The sequence below is a fragment of the Triplophysa rosa genome, linkage group LG21 (genome assembly GCF_024868665.1).
Source record: "Triplophysa rosa linkage group LG21, Trosa_1v2, whole genome shotgun sequence".
Classification (NCBI taxonomy): Eukaryota; Metazoa; Chordata; class Actinopteri; order Cypriniformes; family Nemacheilidae; genus Triplophysa; species Triplophysa rosa.
This window is the reverse complement of record NC_079910.1, coordinates 7946729-7967595: the sequence shown is the minus strand read 5'-3', so window position 1 is coordinate 7967595 and position 20867 is coordinate 7946729. Positions and strand designations below refer to the sequence as shown.

Sequence of the window (20867 nt, the reverse complement as noted above, 5' to 3'; positions counted from 1 at the left end):
AACACAGATGGACAGTTGGGACATTGCTGAAGGCGGCGCGACCTTGGGTTATTGTGACATCTACCAAAGAAGCCTGAAGACTTCCATACGGTTGAATGAGGCAAAGAGGAGTCTCAGATTGTTGTATAGAAAGTGTCTCTTTTAGAGATATTGTGAAAATAAGTTTGCCAAAATACTACTGTTTTAAATCAAGAGATTACAAGATGAACAATGTTAAAACATGCCTTAAATTCATTTACAACCAATTTATCGGATGAACTGTGATTATGACTCTATACTCCTATTGTATGTCAACAAATGTCCATTTGGTCTCCTGAGCTTTGAAAGAAAACCACTTAGCAAGTTTCCATAGCCCTAAATACCATCTCTCACAGACGGTGGAAACGGAAATAACGTTCTCTTGTTTGTTACAACAAAACAGAGATAGGATTCAAGATTAACCACATCATAAGCATAACACATAAGAAAAAAGACTTCTCTTTTGGCTGCTGTTTTCAGACACAGCTGGCACTCCTCAGATCTGAGTGGAGTAGAGGGAGAATTGTGTTTTAAACGGTATTCATTTATCCTGTTCCCATGATATGTATGATTTTGAGAGTCTGTCTTTTCTCAGACTATTTAGTTCTCCCAACTGTTTCCCTGTGACTGATGGAAATCCCTTTTTGTTGGGCAATTATGAGAGAAGATGACACAGCACTTCTTTTTTACCACTGATAATAAACTAATAAACATAATAACATAATCAATTTAGTATTGAATTCAGTAAATAATAAATGTTTCCTAAAGAAATAAATGCTTGCCTCAACTACAGGGATAAAAAACTAGGTCTAAAATATACAGTACATATTGTACATATATATGGCTGTATAAAAGATGTGGGCTCTGTAACTTTATACAATTTGATTTGGGTTTTATCTTTAGGATCACTTGCTCTAATCAATTACATTTTTTTCTACAAAACTAATTTCAGACATTTAGCTATACATGCCTTCTGATCAAAAGATTTAAAATCAAGCGAGACATTTCACTAAGTTTTGTTTAATTAGAACTCCTTCTGCACAACCAGAAGTGAAAATGCTGAGCGAAAAGCTTAATCACTAAAATTCATGGTACAAAACAAAGGTCTGCAAATAATTTGCAAAGCAGGTTATTTTTGTATATGCCTTAGAAATACCTAACCTTCTGCCATGGTAAAGATCTTACCAGTCACGCAAGGGCATAATGAGTAAGCAAATACTTTGCTAAACCACAAGTCCTATTTTGTATTTCGACCTTACGGCTCCAATTATAGCCTTGCTTTAACAAGCTTATAGTGATTGGTTTACAATCTAAATCATCAGTGATAATATAAAACCTGATTTACAAACATCAAAAACATCATAGCCCTTCATGTATATAACACTTTAATAAATATCTCACAATTTGTTTATGCTACCAAAATATAATACAGACTAACAAACATACAGTACAACATTTTGGCCAGTGCAAATGTACCTTATAGGGGAATGTATAACTTTTTGTCTTATGAGTTAATTCTTATTTGCATAGATATGTTACAGATTTTGCTTAGTCAGATATTGCTTATGCGCAATAATACTGTACACTCAGTAAAATATGATTTTGTCTTCCCTGAGTAACATTTCCATGATAAATCACATTAAAATAAATAATTTTAATTTTAATAATTTATTCATTAATATATTCATTTATTTATTAGATATTATTTATTATAATAATCTTGCTTGATCTATAAACACCATGCACTGTGCTGTGTTTTACCTTTCTGTGTTTTTCTTATTTGCTCCTGTAAAGCTGCTTTGGAACAATGCACATTGTGAAAAGCGCTATATAAATAAAATTGAATTGAATTAATTGCATGTACAGACGCATAGCTTTAGTTTAGAAAAAAGAAAACTGGTAAAGATTGTCCTGTAATACGAACAATATTGTCATCGCAGATGCATCAAGTATTATGAGCTTATAGTGCTTTTGGCTGCTTTGTTACGCCATTACTTCAGTGAAACAGTACATGCAATGATGAAAAACAACAGTGAGGACAATATCCATCCACACTCACATGACATTGTCCCTTCCCTTTAAACTCCTAGCACAGGATCTAAATGATCTATATGGATGGCATATGAGTCTGAGAGCTGTAATATCATGGCAATAATCTGTTGGCAGTTCACTTATTTTTACTCTTCTTATCAGTCTTTTCTTTATCTGCTTTTTCTTTTTCCAACCGTTTTTTCTCTTTCTTCTCTTCTTTAGCTTCCTTGTACTTCCATACTGGTGGCTCTAAGTGACCTTTGGATTTCTTCTTCTTCTTCTCCTTCTTTGGTGTTGGTTCCCCAGACTTTGTCACTTTGATATGGGGGATGCAGCCAGCAGGGAACACGCTATTGCGTCGTGCCATGCGTGGGACAAACTTGCGGATGCCATTGGAGGCCAAAGAGAGCACGCTGCCTCTCCGCACTGAGTCAGAGCAGCACGAGGCCAGCGAGGAAGAAGAGGTGGAGGTGGTTGAGGCAGAGATAGAGCCGTTGCTGTGCTGGATCGCATGTATCGTCAGCTCTTTTTCTGGGTGCATCTGCATCAAATCAGGCACAGGCAGACGTCTCTTGCCAATCTCCGGCGGACTGGTGGGGCACAGAGGACGACATCCTGTGACCACCAAAGGACTGTGGATGCTTGTGGTGATACGCACCATACGGTCCATGACGCCATTGTCCTGGGGGTCATGTGGAAAGCTGAAAGTGAAAGTTGATTTCAGGCGATGGGTGACTTTCCTCCCTGTGTTTTTTGTGCCCGTGGCGTTGGCTACAAGTTCTTTCAGTTCTGGCCACTCTGGGACATAAGTCTCACAGAATTGTTCTGCACGTGGTCTGCTGTTCAGTCGTCTGAGCCTGTTTAATGTGTTAAATCGACCTGTCTTCAGGGCCCATTCTTGCATATCCTTCCCCCTTGCGGCATCCACTACATTTATGTCTGCCCCTAGCAAAAGAGAGGCATACAGGAGATGTCAACAACATTGCTTCAGAAAAAAAGAATGTATATACAGTGGAGACCAAATGCTTGACACCCTATTGACAGTCTAGAACTAAAATATCATATTAAGAATAAAAATTGTATAATGTAAAATTAATAAAAATTCAATGTACAGTTTTACATCGGTGCACATATGATGCTCTTTGAAGCTCTGAAACAGTTTTGCACAAATAGTCTATGCTCAAGTGTGTGTTCTCCTTTCAGCATAAAAGGTCACATTCAAAATACCTAAAATGGTTTGGCAGGTAATAGAATGTATTCATTATTTTACAAACGTAAAAATGTAAACCATTTTCAGTGGTAGTCAATGGACCTCGCTGTATGTGTAGGACATGTGTTGGTGGCCTAGAAATATGTAAACAATTATTATTGCCCCACCTAGTGTCCGCTTGAGGTATAGTTTACAGTCAATGTCGAGTTTAATGGATTTTCCATTTTTATATTGCATACTGCATAGTGATTACGTCGTAACTATAACCAAACAAGTTTCGTGTAACTTTTACAGGGCAAAACATTTGCATGGGTTCTAAATAAGAAGCTATTGAAGGTGTAAAAAGTGTAACTGAATTGTCAGAAGTGCACGTTTACACCTAAGATTTCACCTCTAATCCATTACTCGCCGTAAACGCTAATAGATTATCCGAGGATCAAACAGAAAATGACCTCAGGGTCGTATTTTAAACCGGCTTGCACTTCCGTCACGTCACAACATGACGGTGCTTAAAATGTAATTTTGTTGTCTGCTTCATACTACATACAACTTACAAAAGTGTGGAAAATCAAATTTTAACAAATGTTGACACTGACATGAATTTATCCACCACATTTCAACGTTATACTAAAAACATGCGCGTCCAAAAACGACAGTAACGCTTTTATCAGCTCTGAAGCCATACGTGTTTACAAACCTCAAAACAACGCAAATAATGAGCTAGAGCTAGCGATGCTGGTTTCGCCTTCACGCACGCTTTAGGGAAGGGGAGGGGGGCGTGACCAGCTCGAAATGCAACAGCAGTGTGTAGATTTTGCCATTTAAAGAGCTTGTTTATCTATGCAGCATAAATATCTACTTAGATTATATATTACAACTAGTGTAGGAACTGACAAATGTAAATTATATTACTGAATTTTCATTTTTATTTTGCACCTAATGTTGCACATAAGTTATTTAAAATGTATATTTAAATACATAAATGCATTGTTATTTTACATATTGCATTGCCATATTGCATTCTAAATTGAATATTGCTACCAAAATGCTTCCATTTTTGCACGTTCGTGGTTGCCGTGCATCATGGAATTGAATGTTTCATTCGGTGACTATGCTGCGTGCAGCTCTCACTAAATCCTTGTTGTTTCGAGTCTGACGTCATCAGATCCGTGGGCGTGGCTTGTTGGTTTTGACTAAATCCTTGGTGTTTCAAGTCTTACGAAACCTTTACCCTAACACACACCATAACCCTAACCTTACTCTAACCGTCTAAACTACATTTGATTGTTAAAATCGCCTAGAAAACACTGTTGCGCACTGTTGCGTGATGACTTCAGACTCACACCTAAACCCGAAAATAATTTATGGAACGGCGTTTTTTTATGTTAATAGATGGAATGTTTTAATTCGACTAATTTATTAGTAACATGAATGTTTTAATGTTACAAAATATTTTTAATGTCTAACTAAATCCAGACTGTACTTCCGGGTTTGTGGTGGAAAATATGTCAAATCCGAGGTGTACCTTCACTAGTGCATTTTTTATTTATATATGTCGTCTCAAGAGAAAGTTTACCCGTATAACGTTACGGTGGTGGAAAACAGCGACTGGATTAAATATGACGTAAATTACAGTACATCCACATAAAAAGACAACACGCGAGTGTGCGTCGAAGAGTGGTTTAACACTGACATGACAGGCAGCTAGATAACCGCCACAAGTTTACCCAAAATACAGTAAATTTGAATTGAATTTGAAATGGCCTCACACCTGCTTCGTATGATTTGTATAACGTTATGATTTTTTTACCGTCACCATTGATGACAATGGTATGGGTTTAGCCGTGTCTAATGCGTTTTTATAATTTTGTAAAGTTTTGCAGTAGTGTAGTAATGCTCTTCTAGTTCTAGCATAAAAACAGGAACGACCAATTTAATTTGCACGGATTTAAAGAGACAGGGCACCCTCAGTTTGCTTAAAAGAAGCTGACTAGAACTCACCTGTTTAAACTAACCAGTCTGTAAACTGATTGTTTTTATTGTTGTTATTGACCTAGAATAACATACCAGCCATGACTAGTGAGGCCACACAGTCATCGCTGCCCTGCATGGCCGCTTTGAGGAGTGCAGTGAAGCCTCGGTTGTCCCTGACCTCCATGTCCACTCCAGAGAAGTAGTTAAGGATGTAGGTAAGAATGGTGACAAAACCTGCAATAGTGAGCAATACTGTTTATTGTTTATACCACATATTTGTTTTGTTTAATATGCTAAAAAGGCCAGAATAAGCCAATATGATGTTTTTATGCAGGCCATTAGGTTGGATGTTGGTCTTACTGTCAGTAAAGCCTAGGCTGTTAACCAAATGCATCTGCTTGTACAAGTGCTTTAGCATCCCCACCACAACAGTACCCAGCGATGCTGATCATTGCAGCAGGGTAATGTGTTAAAGTAAAGCTTACCAGCTTGTGCCGCGATCATGAGTGCAGTGTTGCCATCATTATCCTGGTGATTGATATCCAGAAACGGGCACTGGTTCAGTCCATACACAATATCCACAAAACCTTTTGAGATTGCCAACATCAGACAGTTCTGTCAGAGAATAGTAAGAGGATTCATCAGAGCTTAAAGTTATGCGAACCATTTCTGCTTCAAATGTTTGATCAGTAATATGAATGTGTGACTCTACCCTTCCATTTATGTCTAGATCCATGACTTCATCTCTTGTGACACCCCTTTCCAGAACTCTGTGGAGCGCTGCAGCATTGTTCTTGGCACAGGCTTGGTACAAGGTGAGGCCTCCGTTGGCCTCTTCCCGCTCATAGTCAGGGAGCACCGAGTCATCTGACAGCACGCTCCCGGAATCTGAATCATTCTCTGAAACTGACAGCTCGGAGGCATCCTCATCTGGACCAGAGCCCAGGTTTGGATCAACCTGCACCATCACTTTAACCTCAGCCATCTGGGCAGCAGGAACCAAAACTCACACAGTCAACAGGCACCTAGATATCGTCTGCATCCATTGTGCTTCCTCTTTTAGAGCCTACAATGCAATCATATAGATTTGATAAATTTGGCAGTTTTTTGTCATTTGGTATTTTGTACCCATTTATCGCCCAAGTAAGATAAAATTTCTACTTAACCAATAGATTGATTTTGTTGAACGCTATGTGAACTATTTGCATTGGCTTAAAACTGAACTTGCAAAGCACATAGTTGTAAACGCCAAACTCGATAAAAGTAAATGAGATGGAACTTGTGAACTTTTGTTCAAGCTTGCGGAAAATATCTAAAACTGTTGATAATGTTGATAACAAGGTCTGTTGACATGACAACACAGAGAACGTGCCAAACTAAACGCATTGCAAAATGAAAAGTATCTGTTTTGGCACCATGTTTTTTGCTGTTGTTGGTTTTAATGAGAATAATATGTTGAACTGAGCACTAGAGCAATTTTGTAAATGGTTTGAACTGAGTGTGTTGTAGAGAAGAGAGCAGAATCTGTTAGTCAAGCGTGTGTGTCATGTGTCTGATTCTGTGTCAGCAGAGGCAGACTCTTGACTTGTCAAAATCATACAGGAGAATTTCCCTTGGTAATATTAGACTACCCTACTCTTTTATATTCTCATCTTTAAACAACATGTTGTGTTTATATAAAATAAGTTCACTCAACCAGGAGATTCTGCTTGCTGTTACAATTCACTCTTTTGACTTTTTTTGTATGACTGACTGTCATGAACAAGCCACGGTTGATGACAAGATTTGCAATAAGTGCAATAAATATTTTTCGTCTCTGCTTCGCACAAATCTATCACATGGCTTCATAAAAATGTATATATAGTGTATGAGAAATATGTTCTTTTATCATCATTTTTAAGCTTGACAGCTCATGTCAGCACTCAGCATTCTTTGTAACTTGAAAAAAGTGACCAGCATTCTTCAAACACTATTTTTATGTTTCGTAAATACAGTTAGATGAAAAGTGGGAGTAAATGATGACAAGAGTTTTCATTTAGGAGTGAACTGTTCCTACACCTCATGTCTACTTAGCTGACAGATACCAAGTAAACACAATTTTTTTTACAACTTAAAGATCATGTCCTGTTTCACTTTAGAAGTGAGACCATTACACGCTGGACAGAGCTGATGGATGTTGTATTAACGTAGTGCCATCAGATAAAACAAAAACATTTGGGGTGTTGTGGTGTAGTAGTTAAAGCTTAAAGGAGTAGTTCACTTCAAAATTTGCCCCCATTGACTTTCCATAGTAGGAATAAAAATTACAATGGAAAGTCAATGGGGGCAAATTTTAAAGTGAACTACTCCTTTTAAGGCTGGTGACCCCAACATTGAAACGAGCCAGAAACTATCATCATTGCCATTTACACGTATGCTTTGGATACAAGCAACTGATGTGACAAACTATTTATAATTCTTTCTTTCTTGCATATGTTTGATGTAGAAAGGACACATTGGTCACATGAAAACCAATGCAATGACAGGTTTGCTGTCTAAGCTGCTCCGTGCATGAAAAAATACCATAGATAATTTTGAAAAAGATTATATTTGCTCTCACGGTGCTTTCCCAGCTATATTTAACCGTTGTTGCTGGTGGCACTGTGTAACCAGTGCAAGACAGACTCGCAGTGTGCGTTTGTGTGAGGCTGAGACAGAGGGAAGTAGCGAGGATGGGAAAACATTCCCTGTTAGTGCCATATAAACAATCTGTCCTGTGAGAGCCAGATCTCGGTCCACACGCTGTCCCAGGCAATCCAAACATAAAATTGCACTACAAGATACAACGTTTTTGTTAAAATAATAAGAAATATTCTGGCTACATATATAAAATTGTATTCATAGTAGTAAATAATATTTTGCTCTGGTTGATCTATGTTATATACTGTAATATACAATGCCACATATTAGAGCAAATGCACAAGAATATATATATTGCCAACTTGTTTCTAGAAATTTGCCAGTAGTTCTCTTCTGCATCACTTTTATGTAGTCTTAAGTAGTAACTTAAGAAGTAGCCAATGCAGTTTTCCCAAGTTTTCACCAAATCAATAAAATGTTTCTCACCATTTAAAGTGCTCAGATGAAGGTTTAATTTGGTCCACTTATCTCTGGGTGATCAGATCATTGCGCCTGCTGTGTCCGAGAGGTCCATTCACTATGGATTCCTACTGTTGACTGTCTGATCTCGTAGGTCAGAGTAGTCTCACTGCCTATCCCCTCCTCTCAGCCCTCAGAGTCCGCTCTGACACTAAGGCCTTCGATCACTGAAGAATCCCTCTAAATCTTTACACAGGTGCTGTGCAGCATGCCCCGCTCTCATCCTGATTACAGGAGATTTGTGGATTAACATGCAGAAATGGCAGCTGCCAGGAGTCTGACTGTGGGATTCTCCCTGCGTCACCCCTCTGGTCTGAGTCTTCATGTTTCTATTAAAAAATGACTTCCTTTTTTAACCAACTGTGAGCAATTGACTGTTTTGCCATTAACTGGGAATTCCATTAGTACTTTACCCCACGCAAACACAGGACTTTACATTTGCAAAGTCATAAAACACTAAACATCACCTGTATGCAGGGAATTGGATGGGTATTATAAACTTACGCCTATAAATGTTTTTTTTTGTTGGTTTATTTTTATGCCTGGCATGCCTTTGAATTGTCCATGTCTTATACATACCCTTAAATAGCAATGGATCGAAATGTGAGTTTAGCCAATTAAAAGGTGCTTAAGCATTTCAGTCAAACCCCAGGTAACACCTTGTGCTATCTTGAAGTCACATGAAAAATGTGAAGAGACTGAAATTGAAACTAATCTAACCAAATTTGTACTGATTCAGCTATTGCCATTTTTGTATATTGGCTGACCAGTCGGCGTTTTATTTTGTAACTAAAATGAAAGAATGTTCGTGAATGTAAAAAGTATTTTTCCCCTTGAAATGCTCTTAAAGGGATAGTTCACCTTCATGTCATTTTAAACCTGTATGACTTTCTTTCTTCTGCAGAACTCAAAATAAGATATTTTGAAGAACATTGGTAACAAAACAACATTGACTTTGCTTGTCTGGACACAAAACCAAAGACATTTCTCAAAATATCTTCTTTTGTTTTTCACAAAATAAAGAGTCATATACGAGATTTGAAAAGCATGTTCAAAACGGGTGAATAAATGATGACAGAATTTTTTATTTTGGGTTGAACTGTCCCTTTAACACAATTCAGGTATTGCCATTTTTGTATATTCTTTGACTACTCAGGGATTTTCCTTTTGAAAAAGCTTTTATTTTCATGCACTTAATTTTTTTCTTACATTTTAATTCTATTCCTGGAAATGCCCTTAAAAATCCCTTGTTTCCTAATGTATTACTCATTTGAAACACTGTGTTCACATCCCTGCATGTTTATTTGTATTGAGACAGCAAAAGTCTTTAAACAAAAGAGGGCACTTATGCTTGTCATGACGTTGTGAACAACAACAGCAAACAGACTCACATGATCCCGTTCAGTGATTTCAAATTCAATTAATTCCATACAGCAAAGTGGGCTGACACATTTGGTGGGGTGCACACTGTTTTTAGGGCATTGTAATTAAATATGTGAACAAAACAGGAGTGACAGGAACAGTGCGTTCCAGGCAGAAATGTGAGATTCTTGAATTTAGTAGCACTGTGATACTGTTATGTATTTTTAAGAACTATAGGCCACATATTGTGACACAATAATCGGCTTTTACATGTAGTTTCTACAGTAGTAATAGTACTAATAAAAGTTCAGTTAACCTATATTAAGGCTATTTTCAGTCATAATTATTGACCTGATTAATGGATGAGTTTATATAACCTATGGAAACACATTCAGCCAAACTTGCTGATAGATTTAAAGCATCAGGTCGAGTTGGCTGGATAAGCTGTATTGTAAAAACAGGAGAAGAGGGTCAGCAACTGTTATTTTCTCAAACTCTTGATCTGAAGAACAGGAGGTATTGCAGGAAATGAAAGAGAGAGAAAGGGGAAGCTTAGCTGACCAACTTTCTTTCACAGACTCTCCACAAGAGCATAAAAAGAGCGGTGAATTAAGAGGGAAAAAATTGTGTAAATTAAAATATGTATCTCCATAAACAACATCACACACATTATATGTATAAGTGTACACTGTATTTTATGAGCACTGCAATGAAATGGTTTTGGATGTTTTTTTTCTCATTTCACCAGCAGAGGGAAGCAAAGTGCACCACTACAAACTACTGGTTTGTTTATTTGGTGTTGTCAGGGTACTCTATGTAGCCTACCATAACAAAATAAACCTCAGCATGATTAAAATACTCATTTTTGAATGGTTTGTTTTAGGGGTGTGCGAGACTAATCGACTAGTCGATTAAACGGTAAGCTCCCACTAGTCGACACTGAAAACAACAGTCGATTACACGAAAACATTACACAAAATACTATACTTTAAATTACTTTCATTTTAATGTTTCGTTTAAAAACCTTTTAAATTACATACTAAAACAATATGTTTGAAAAAATAATGATTAATAGTCTTTAAATCAGGAACGAAATGTTTTAATTTTTAGATCTAGAGTGCGTTTCCTTTGTGCTAATTGCAGCACGCTCAGAAATGACCACTTGAAAGACGGGTTGTGGGGGTGTTTTGAAAGAGGAAAACGGGGAAGGTTTTACGCAAACTATGTCATATCAAAGTGGCATAATAATAATTTCACTGGAGCCATGCGTAGCCATATTGTATTGGGTTCTTCATATTGCCGCGATGCGGAAAATGCGTCGGAAGCGCTGAATGCAGTCATAAAACGAAAAAGTAGATAATGATCTAGCTACATACAGTTATGTTAACAATTACTTAATAATACATATCAATATTTTAATATTTAAAATGCATGAAAGACGGATTGACGTTAGCCTATTTGATGGCAGAATGAGCTATAAATGCGGTGAATGCATCTTGAGCACACTCAATAAAACTGAGATGAGAATGTCTCAGCTTCTAGATTCACAGAACTTAGAAATTTCTCTGAATATAATGTTTATCACAAAAAAGCGCTTGAATAAATACGATCGCTTAGCACTGTTATCTGTGCGCCCTTGCAGAGTTTGCGCAGATTCGTCAGACGGAGTTATGTTCACAAACATTGAGCCGACTTTCATCCGAGCATAATGCTTGCATTTCCTCAACAAGAACATGTAAAATAATAATAACATCATAATCACATGCGGACTCAAGTGTTTAGCCTATGTATGTTCTATAAATAAGCTAATATGGGCCGTATGCTTTATTAGCTGCTATTTTAGCTTGTTCTGTACTTTTTGTCCATTGCTTTTTTGTTTACACACATTGCTTTGCTTTGCTTTGCTTTGCTTTATAAATAATAAAAACATGATAAAATGTAATCTATTGTGTTTGTTGATAGGCTAGGCTAACCTAATTATAACTTGTAGGCTACTTAAATTGCGACATAATTAAAAAAAGTTATGTTTTTTCATTCAACATCAGTTAAGTAAACAAATGATGAAACATTCGTTTTTAAGCTTTTAATTCATTTTTATTAAATTTTTAAAAACTTTTTTTTTCATGATTTCAGTGTAATAGACACACTTTTACTAAAATTTAATTTAATTTGATTACTAAATTTTAATTGAACTTTCAGAGTCCGAAAAGTTTAAGGACTTAAAGGAGAAAATAAAATGGATTTTGTATAGGCTACATATTTTAAGCCCAGACACAGAACAGCCAAAGCAAACAATCATCGTGTCACTTCTTGCAGCTGCTAAAACGATGCAGTCAAGGTTGGCGCATCAGCAAATGCAGAAATATTAATGATGGTAACGTAAGGAAAGTGCCTGATATGCCTATATATAAACACATATGCCTGAGCTACATTAAATATTGTATGTGAACAGTTCAATTAATAGCCTACATTCTTTAGTCTTTAAAATGTATTACATAGGCCCTACGCAAAGTTTTTGGACGCCTTCTGGGCCATATAGTTTTAGACTAGTCGACTACACGGTTACAAAAACTTTTGTTTAAACAACTGTCAAATTAGTCGTAGCGCACATCCCTAGTTTGTTTTTGATATGTTACCTGAATAAAATATGAATAGAAAAAATATAATGAAAGATGTCTGATCTGATTTATTAAAGGAACAGTTCATCCAAAAATGAAAATTCTGTCTTCAATTACTCACCCTTGAGTTGTTCCAAATCTGTATAAAGTTCCTTGTTCTGAACACAGAGAGAGATTATTAGAATGCTTCTAACCAAACTTGACTACCGTAGGAAAAAATGTCTTTGTAAATGTCTTTGTTCTGTTGAACAAAAAAAGAAGATATTTTGAAAAATGTAGAGATGCAAACAGTTCTGGGGCACTTTTGACTACCATTGCAGTTTTTCCTACTATGGTATTCAATGGTGGCCAGAACTGTTTGGTTACAAGCATTCTTCCAAATATCTTTCTCTGAGTTCATCAGAACAAAGAAATTTATACAGATTTGAAACAACTCGAGGTTGAGTAAATGATAACACAATTTTTTCTTTTTGGGTGAACTGTCCCTTTAAGGTCACAATATATACAGTATATATTTTTTGTACTGTAGTTCAAACTTTAGTGTAAGTACACACACTGTTCGGTCATTATAATCATGTACAATTAGCATAATTATAGCACTAAATCATTATTATGTTCAAAGTAAAATGCACACTGAATTTAACTCTATATGTTGTTGTTGTTGCTGCTGCTCTCATTTAAAACTTGTTCGAAACATCTGAACCCACAACTCGGGCTTTGTCATTTTTTGCCATTTCAGCCTTTCTAATAAGTAACATGATTTGTGTTTGTGCATGTATGCATGCATGTGCTCTGGTCTGCAGGAGGACGGCCCCTGAGCTCTAAGTTTAGTCACAGAAGCAGTGCTAAAGACAGCCATGTGCCGAGTTATTCTTAGACTCTTGGCAGTGTTTCCACAGCCCATCTTTACACTGTTTGGCTCCAGCTCAGATGGGTTCGGCCGATTGCTTTCCGCTCTCCTATGTCCTTTCATACTCCGTCCGTGAACATACACCATCACATAAGAATTTGTCTGGGGAAAATTCAACCCGGATTGGTGTGCGGTTGCAGCGGAGAGAGACCAGACTAACATTTGTAATTCTATAAACATGTGTCGTGACTGCAGGCCAGGTGAAGAGGGAATGAGCAGTAGACTTAGGAATGTGTATGTCTATTCAGCTTAGAAAAGCACACATACGTTGCGGGCCACCCACGTATGTGTATCATGACACGGTCACCCGTTTATTCTGGAAAGTATAAAGGCGAAAATAAAAATGAATCTTGCACTGTGAAAAAGTTTTTGATGGTACAACATTTCGTCCATATAAATGATCACAAAATATGGTTCATTTATCAGGTAGTTTAAAAAACAATTTCTGTCACCTAATTAAAAAAGATCATTTTATGTCGGACTTCATGGCTTCGTGCTTCGACTCGCTGTCTTGTCCAGACCCCACCTCCTTCTCTCTTCTACTTTCCCCTTCCCACTGAATAAAGTAAAGAAAAAAGGACAAAAATAAATCTTAAAAAAATATATTATTACAACAACAAACTAGTAAATTAAAATGGTCGTCGAAAAGTGCAGCTGACTTTACTGCAGACTGAATCTTCAGCATTCAAAATGTTTTTTTAGTCATTTGTTTGCTTTCATTGCTTTATATATGGCAGTTCAAGCAGTTGCACACACAGTCTGACTAAAAGTGTACTTGTCAAGTGTAATTAGATTCATATGTAGAGATTCTTCTTCTCCCCTCCTCAAGCTCTTGTTGTGTTTAAGAAGCGGGCAGCTATTATGAATAATCTCTGACAGCTTCTGTGTAGGTACCCTGAGTCCAGCACAGCTGCCTTATTTGGCTCTTCAAAGTTCAACCCCTCACTATGCCACAAGCCATGTGTCATGTTAGAGCAGATGGGGAACAAAAAGGCTACATCCAGCAAATGATGATGGAAGTACAATAAGAATGATGGGTGAAGAAGTAAGGGAGGCAATTCTTAGAATCAGTGTTGTTGTGCAAGGGAGGCACAGTAGAAGATGAAAGTGATGTAGAGGGTGGAGAGGAGTTGGCTGGAGGGGTGGTAAATGCACACAGCCAATGACAAGCCAGACTGGAGATAAATGTTCAGTTCATGTTGCTTAAAAGTCCAGAAAGTAGTACTGTCTGAAAATCAGGAAACATAACGCAAAGAAAAGCGAGACATACAGAGTGATTTTTTGTTTACTGTGGAAAACACTCTCGCGGGAACTCTGTGGCTGTTTTAGAGGGAGGGGGAGAGAGGCCTGGCTGACCCACAGCAAGACTCCACCTGTGTTCAGTACAGAAGCCAGAGAAGACGCTTCGGACAGCAGCACCCCTTTCTCTACAAGCCACTTTAAACTAGATGAAACCAGACGATCCTGCTGAAATAAATGATTTAGAGAGTGTTTTAGAGGAGCAAATTGGAACTATACTGCATCTCTTGCACAACGAACCGCGAGAAAGAGCGATTTTGAAAGAGGGAGAAATAAAGCCAAAGAGATTCACAAAGACTACGGCAATATGAAGCCTCTACCGAAGAACCAGGGACGGACCGATCAGATTTTGGGTGCTATGGCAGATATGCTGACTTCTCTGGCGATACCGAATCAGCAGTGGGTGAGTGACTAAACCATGACTTCTTTGGCCTTTCACCTCTGTAAATCAACACACACATACATGAACTACACGCTACTATTGCGAAATAATGCAAATCGCTATCTGTCACAGTTTTCTTTTGACTTTTTGGTTTGTTAGACACAACCTTGACTAACTGTAGGTTTTACGGTAAGCCGCCTTTCCTCTGAGATATTTCAAAACAGATTCACATTACCTCCAAATGATGAAATCCAGCTGCTTTTGCTTGTTTGTGTTTGTTTGCTCAAACGTTATCCACACTGTTAGATGTTTCAAACTCGTAACCATGGTCATAATTGTAGTAATGGAGCGTAAAGAGTGTTGCTGTTATGTTACAGATGTGCATCTAAAAAACAGTAACTATTTGTTTTGGGTCTTATCGCATTAGAAGTGAAGCATACAAACATTCATACAATCTGACTGGGATGAGGTCAGAAAAATAATGTATCCCAGAAATCAGTATGATTCATATCTTACATAAGACACATTCCTGCTGGAATAGTTTGTCAACATGTTCCTGAGACTGTAGTGGGTGAGGGTGGGGGTTATGTATGCAAGGAGAGATGACAGATCCTTAATTAAACAAAAAAAGTGTGACTGTCCACGTGTCCATGTGTGCCAATGATAAAACTACCCCTTAGGTAAACACCCATGTTCAAAATCACGTCATAACAATGACATCAAATCAAATGGTTTTATCAGAAGACAAGTGGTCCCTGGAAAATAACGAAAAGACAAACAATGATGTCAACCAGAAGGTGGCAGATACATTTTTCAGGGAAAAAGTAAACAAGGATTCAGTGACAAAAGAAGAATCGCACTCATGGGTGTTTTGGAGTCATTTGGAGCACTTGCATACACGGAAAAGCTGAAGGGCTGATTAAAACATCTACCCATAAACAAACACACGCATGCCGTCTTCTCAAAACAGCTGGCAAACTGTAGGTCCTAGGAGAACTTCCCATCGGACAGCCTGCTGGTTTTAAAAGGCATACAGTGTGTTTTTGGACACTTTGTCCTGTCCAAACAAACCAAATCGTCTATAAGATTGTTTGTAATTCACACTCTAAACAAAGACGTAATAGAAAGGAACAATAACTAAAGTGTAAATGTATTAACTCATTTGATTTATTGCTTCCTGTGATGTACAGTATATATGACAGTTCAAGAAGTGCAACAATGCAGAGCAAAAAATGACCACTCATTTTCATTTCCATGGCCTTTGCCAAAATAAAGTCTGAGGAGGAAAACATTTGTGTGAGGAATGTTAAGATTGGTTGGTATCGAAGCATCTGCTGAGAACATAAATGTAAATGTGACGTAAATATAAATGCATCAATTCAGTATCAGCGTATTGGTTTATTAACCATAATATTGCTTTCATTGATATTTAGCAGATGCGATAGTGAAGCATTGAATTTGAGAAATATGCTTTATTTAATATTTGGATGAACTATCTAAATACAAAGACAACTGATTTTCCAACTCTCCTCTGAAAAATATTTTCCTTGATACATAGTGTGGATAAGAATGTGCATGATGTTTGTGTGACACAGAGACTTTGTAATGGTGCTTGATGAAATTTGAACTTTAGTGGAACTTTCTCATAAGGGACGGAGCTTATAACTCCTGTGACATGCCATGTTTTGTTGTTAAATACTAATGGCACGCCAAATTTATGATAGATAAACAGTTAATAGGTAGGGAAACATTACAAATGAACATACACTGCATGGTCCTATGACATTCACAGAAAGTTTCATGTTTTATTTTCTTAAAGAACGGAACTGATCGATTATCATTTGTGACTGTCCTTATTTGGTTTTAGAACACAGAGGGTATTGAGCACCTGAGTGTCAAACAAGGACAGAAGATTTCAAAACAACCCTCATGGGACACAGAGGATCTGAACTGGGAAGATCCATCGAGGAAAAGAGGACACCGAAACCGAGCAAGTAAGGTCCAACGCCCATATTTGGTCAAATGTTGCTTGACTTGAGTTGTAGCAAGTTATACATATACACAGAAAATATTGCTAGAGATCTACTGTAATTGTATTATGAGAAAAATGGAGTAAAAAAAATGTAGAGGTAGTATATGCCAATGTTGATGCTCGACCTTGTTCCTGTTTAAACCAGCAATCATTTCTGTTTTAACTACGCCTTTCCTCTGCCATATGTGCGATCGGGTAGTTGTTTTGATTTGTGGAATATTCTTATTGACTGATTGATATCCTTATGATCGTCCGAATCTTATGAAAACAGCGTCTTCGAGCTGTGCTACAAATAAACATACTGGGCCACAGTGTTTAGGGTTTGGCAAATATTTACAAGTGCAGTTAACACTACCAGCATGTTTTGGTTTCTTAAATGAAATTATAATGATTTCAGCATGGGTAGAAAAGATGTAAATGATGAGTCAGCAAAGATGTAAAAGCCAGTCATGTTTGAGATATTAACCCTTTGAGATTTTTTAGATTTTTATTTATATATAATTCTTTAAACAGGTGAATATTTTGAATATTTTGTTTATTCCTTAGATGTTTACAGATTTTTAAAAAAATACAACAGCTCTTGGGGACCTGTTGATAATGTCTTTGATGTTTGATAGCCAAACAAATAGCAGTTGTCATTGATGCCTTAAATCTGATTTAGTTTAAACTATAAATTTATTTGGAAGTGAATTGTCTTTGCACGTTTTAGTTTTTACACAAAATGAAACCAAACAGGTTAAGTTGAATGGTATTTTTGACAACAAAACAACAACAACAAAACTTCATTCAGCTATATTTTCAATTAAATGCCCTATCAGTTTTTATCATTTAACCACATGTAAATATTAAAAATATTAGGGCACAATGGAGTATTCCTCATGGCATTTTGTACTGGAGATTTTAAGTATGATCTCAAAATGAAACATTCAAGATTTTGTTTAAGTTAAACATACTTGTTTTTTTATTTTTGGCTCCAAAATGTAATATTACAAGTAATGCTTGGTCATGATTACTTAATTGTGCAAGTAAAGACAAATTTGGGGTTTACATTGTGCCATTTTGTAGTCAATATTTTATATTTGAATTATTATGTTGTTTTTAGACTTTGGGTGTATTTTCAAAACATTTCATAAAAAACATTAATTCAAGTATACATTTTGTTACTACATTTTACCAATTACAAATCAATAATTCACATCTAATGCTAATGATGTGTTTTGATCGCGAGTTAATTTCTGGTCAGAGAAGATATGCGCAGGTAACAAAACTCTTATCTGATTGGCTTTGTGACAATAGTTAATGAACCACACCCTTTAATAGTCCTTCATGACCTGATAATCAGACTTGCTTAATCCTACTGTATAGAGGAAGTGAGCTCTGCTAATGTTCCATGGAGAGAAGTATGGAAAAGCGTCTCTGAACTGTTTCCAGATGGGAGACACACTTGCCTGCCTTCACCCAATGTCAGGAAAAAATGTTATTTGTTGCAGCTATGGTTATTTTATCTATGGAGGTTTGTCTGCATTTAAATTTTCCAAAAGTCCCCAAGAACAAAAAAACCTTTGTGGTGACATTGGGTACTGAATGCTGAGGTATGAGTTTTGTGACCAGATCCTTAACTATTCAGAACTTGACGAGAAAGCTGAAAGCCCTAGGATGTTTATTGCAGATGAGGCTGTATAGATGAATTGCAGTGTCAAAACTGTAACCTCTAAAGGTTAGCTCTAAAAGACATACAGAGAGTAAACGCCATCGGCTAATATGGATAGTGTTTATTTTTTGTGTTAAGTGTTCATACGTTTTTTTCTTGCCAAAATATGCACTAAAATTAATTTTAGTTCTCAGAACCTCCTTAGTCCTTTTGCAAGATGCCTGTTTTCTCAAGTTAATGCAGTTTTAGTTCCCGGTCAGTGTGATTTAGAAGGGGTCAAAGTTGTCAGTAAAGAGGCCCTTTCTAGCATTACTGCTGAGGATCTAGAGGCACCCATCTGTTAAAGATTAGAAACAAGATGCCTTCTAGTGGCTTCAGTGGGATCACGGGACAGTGCCAGCATTCACTAAATCACATGCACATGGTACAGATCGCTGAGAGATATGCACACATTATCTCTCTCTTTTTCACTCGGTCTCCCTTCTCCACGTTTTACAGGGCCAGTGTCCATCTGCTCCATTGCCCACACTATATTTTGATGCAGCCAACCTGCATCTTTTAGCTGTTTCGTAGGAAGGCTTGCTGAAGATTACTCTACGTACGCTCAAGACTACACGTATGCCCTTCATTTGCTGACTTGTCTGGTTAAATGCTTAGAAACACAAAACTTGAATGCTTTAGCAGCTTCCTGTTTCTAAGCACAGGTTAGTGTGTGCCGTACTTAAAGGAATAGTTCACCTTCAGAATGAAAGTTCTATCCTTATTTACAAGCCCCCTTGTCATTTCAGACTTGTTTGGTTTTCTTTCTTCTACACAACACAAAAGAAGATATTTTGAAGAATGTTGGTAAACCGTTGGTCCCCATTGACCTACATTGGTTTTGTGTCCATAGAAGTCAATGGGGAGCAACGGTTTTTAGTTAACATCATTTTCCCAAATATCTTCTTTTGTGTTTTGCAGAAGAAAGAAAATCACACAGGTTTAAAATGACAAGAGGGTGAGTAAATGATGACAGAATTTTCATTTTGAAGGTGAACTATACCAAAGTCCATTTAGGGAAGTCATGCCACTCGGCGGCCATCTTCGCAACGCGCCTCCGGGCAGTTATAACGTAATTCAAACAAGACGTGAATACTGATATTTCTACCATAAAACCCCAATTAAACAACATATTTAAAAACAACATTTAAAAATGTTGTAAACTGTACCATAATGTTTGTTATCCTATGATCAAATTGTGCTTATAAATATATTTTTTCGTGTTGCTTTCGATACTGCGCATGCGCAAAGCTTGTTGTGGAAAATCAGTCTAAAAACTTTGAAAAAATTTCACAAACGAAGAAGGTCCAGGTGTCAAGAGAATTAAACTTTATTTGCTCGAGCCAACAAAGTGAGACGTCCTCAAAGCATCTGAAGATACAGCATTTTGCATCAATTATACAAAAACTTCAGAGGGGGTTCTCCGCCCTTTACTTTTACTCTTCTTTAGCCAATCCCATTTCATCTGCCACCCTTATTTCCTAAACAACAAGGTATGGTTCTAACTGTGGCAGACCAATCGTATTTTAATTTTTTAAATACATTTACATACAATAGGTACGCTTACTTTTCTCCTTGATACCAGTCTCTGAATCTTACAGAAAAACATGTTTTTACCAATATTACTGGACCAAGACCATTACTAAGGATACTCAAACACAGTGGAAAGTCCCCAGAACTTGTGCAAGCTTTTAAACAATGGTTGGTTCACTTTTAGGTCAAAGTATGCCCCAAAGCCTCAACCTCTACGCCTCAAAATCTTAGGCCTTAGTCATTACTGGTTGTTCAAGGTGCTCAAAACCATATAAAGTGCATTTGTGTAAGTAATCATTTATTAGATATACTGATTTCAATGTCTTTAGTTATAATAAAACTGTAATATTATAAAAGTGCAACAATTCGTTAACAAAAGTGTGATTTATCTATGTTGGCTACGTTTCCTATGAATACTTCTTAGTTAAACATAATTGTGGTGAGTGAAGAATTGATTATGCTGTGCTTTTATTTTATGCTATACCTTTAAAATACACAATAAGCTTTGCTAGGGCGGCCAAATTGAGCGTTGCGTTCCTCCCCATTAATTTCAGTGGCAGTGACACATCTTGTTAATACAGTATAATGTTTATAATGTTTGACTATACCTTTACCGTGCACCAAGATGCATTTGCTGAAACAGTAAAAATTAGCCCCTTGATTCATAAAT

At 37.0% G+C, this 20867-nt stretch overlaps 2 protein-coding genes and 1 long non-coding RNA gene across 4 annotated transcripts in view; 2 read left to right on the top strand and 1 right to left on the bottom strand.

Moving 5' to 3' along the window:
• Window positions 1-1039: 1039 nt before the first annotated feature.
• Window positions 1040-8535, bottom strand: ankrd33aa (ankyrin repeat domain 33Aa). The gene is made up of 5 exons (XM_057319468.1): window positions 8339-8535; window positions 5946-6299; window positions 5719-5848; window positions 5327-5467; window positions 1040-2994 (listed from the first exon to the last, which is right to left on the bottom strand). The coding sequence occupies exons 2-5, from the start codon at window positions 6216-6218 to the stop codon at window positions 2186-2188; spliced, it is 1353 nt and encodes a 450-aa protein (XP_057175451.1). The 5' UTR covers window positions 6219-6299; window positions 8339-8535; the 3' UTR covers window positions 1040-2185.
• Window positions 2887-6101, top strand: LOC130545116 (uncharacterized). The gene is made up of 3 exons (XR_008961620.1): window positions 2887-4883; window positions 5317-5448; window positions 6000-6101. It is a non-coding gene; the product is annotated as an uncharacterized LOC130545116 (long non-coding RNA).
• A 5965-nt stretch (window positions 8536-14500) lies between the features above and the next one.
• The window catches only part of arhgef25a (Rho guanine nucleotide exchange factor (GEF) 25a), a 59108-nt gene continuing 52741 nt past the window's right edge, over window positions 14501-20867 (top strand). The window contains exons 1-2 of one of the 2 annotated variants that reach the window (XR_008961623.1): window positions 14501-14963; window positions 16810-16936. Coding sequence is in view for 1 of the 2 variants with exons in the window: in XM_057319574.1 (XP_057175557.1) it covers window positions 14868-14963; window positions 16810-16936 (223 nt within the window). In the remaining variant the exon portion in view is untranslated. The remainder of the gene's footprint in view (window positions 14964-16809; window positions 16937-20867) is intronic. The other variant, XM_057319574.1, reaches the window with a different exon arrangement.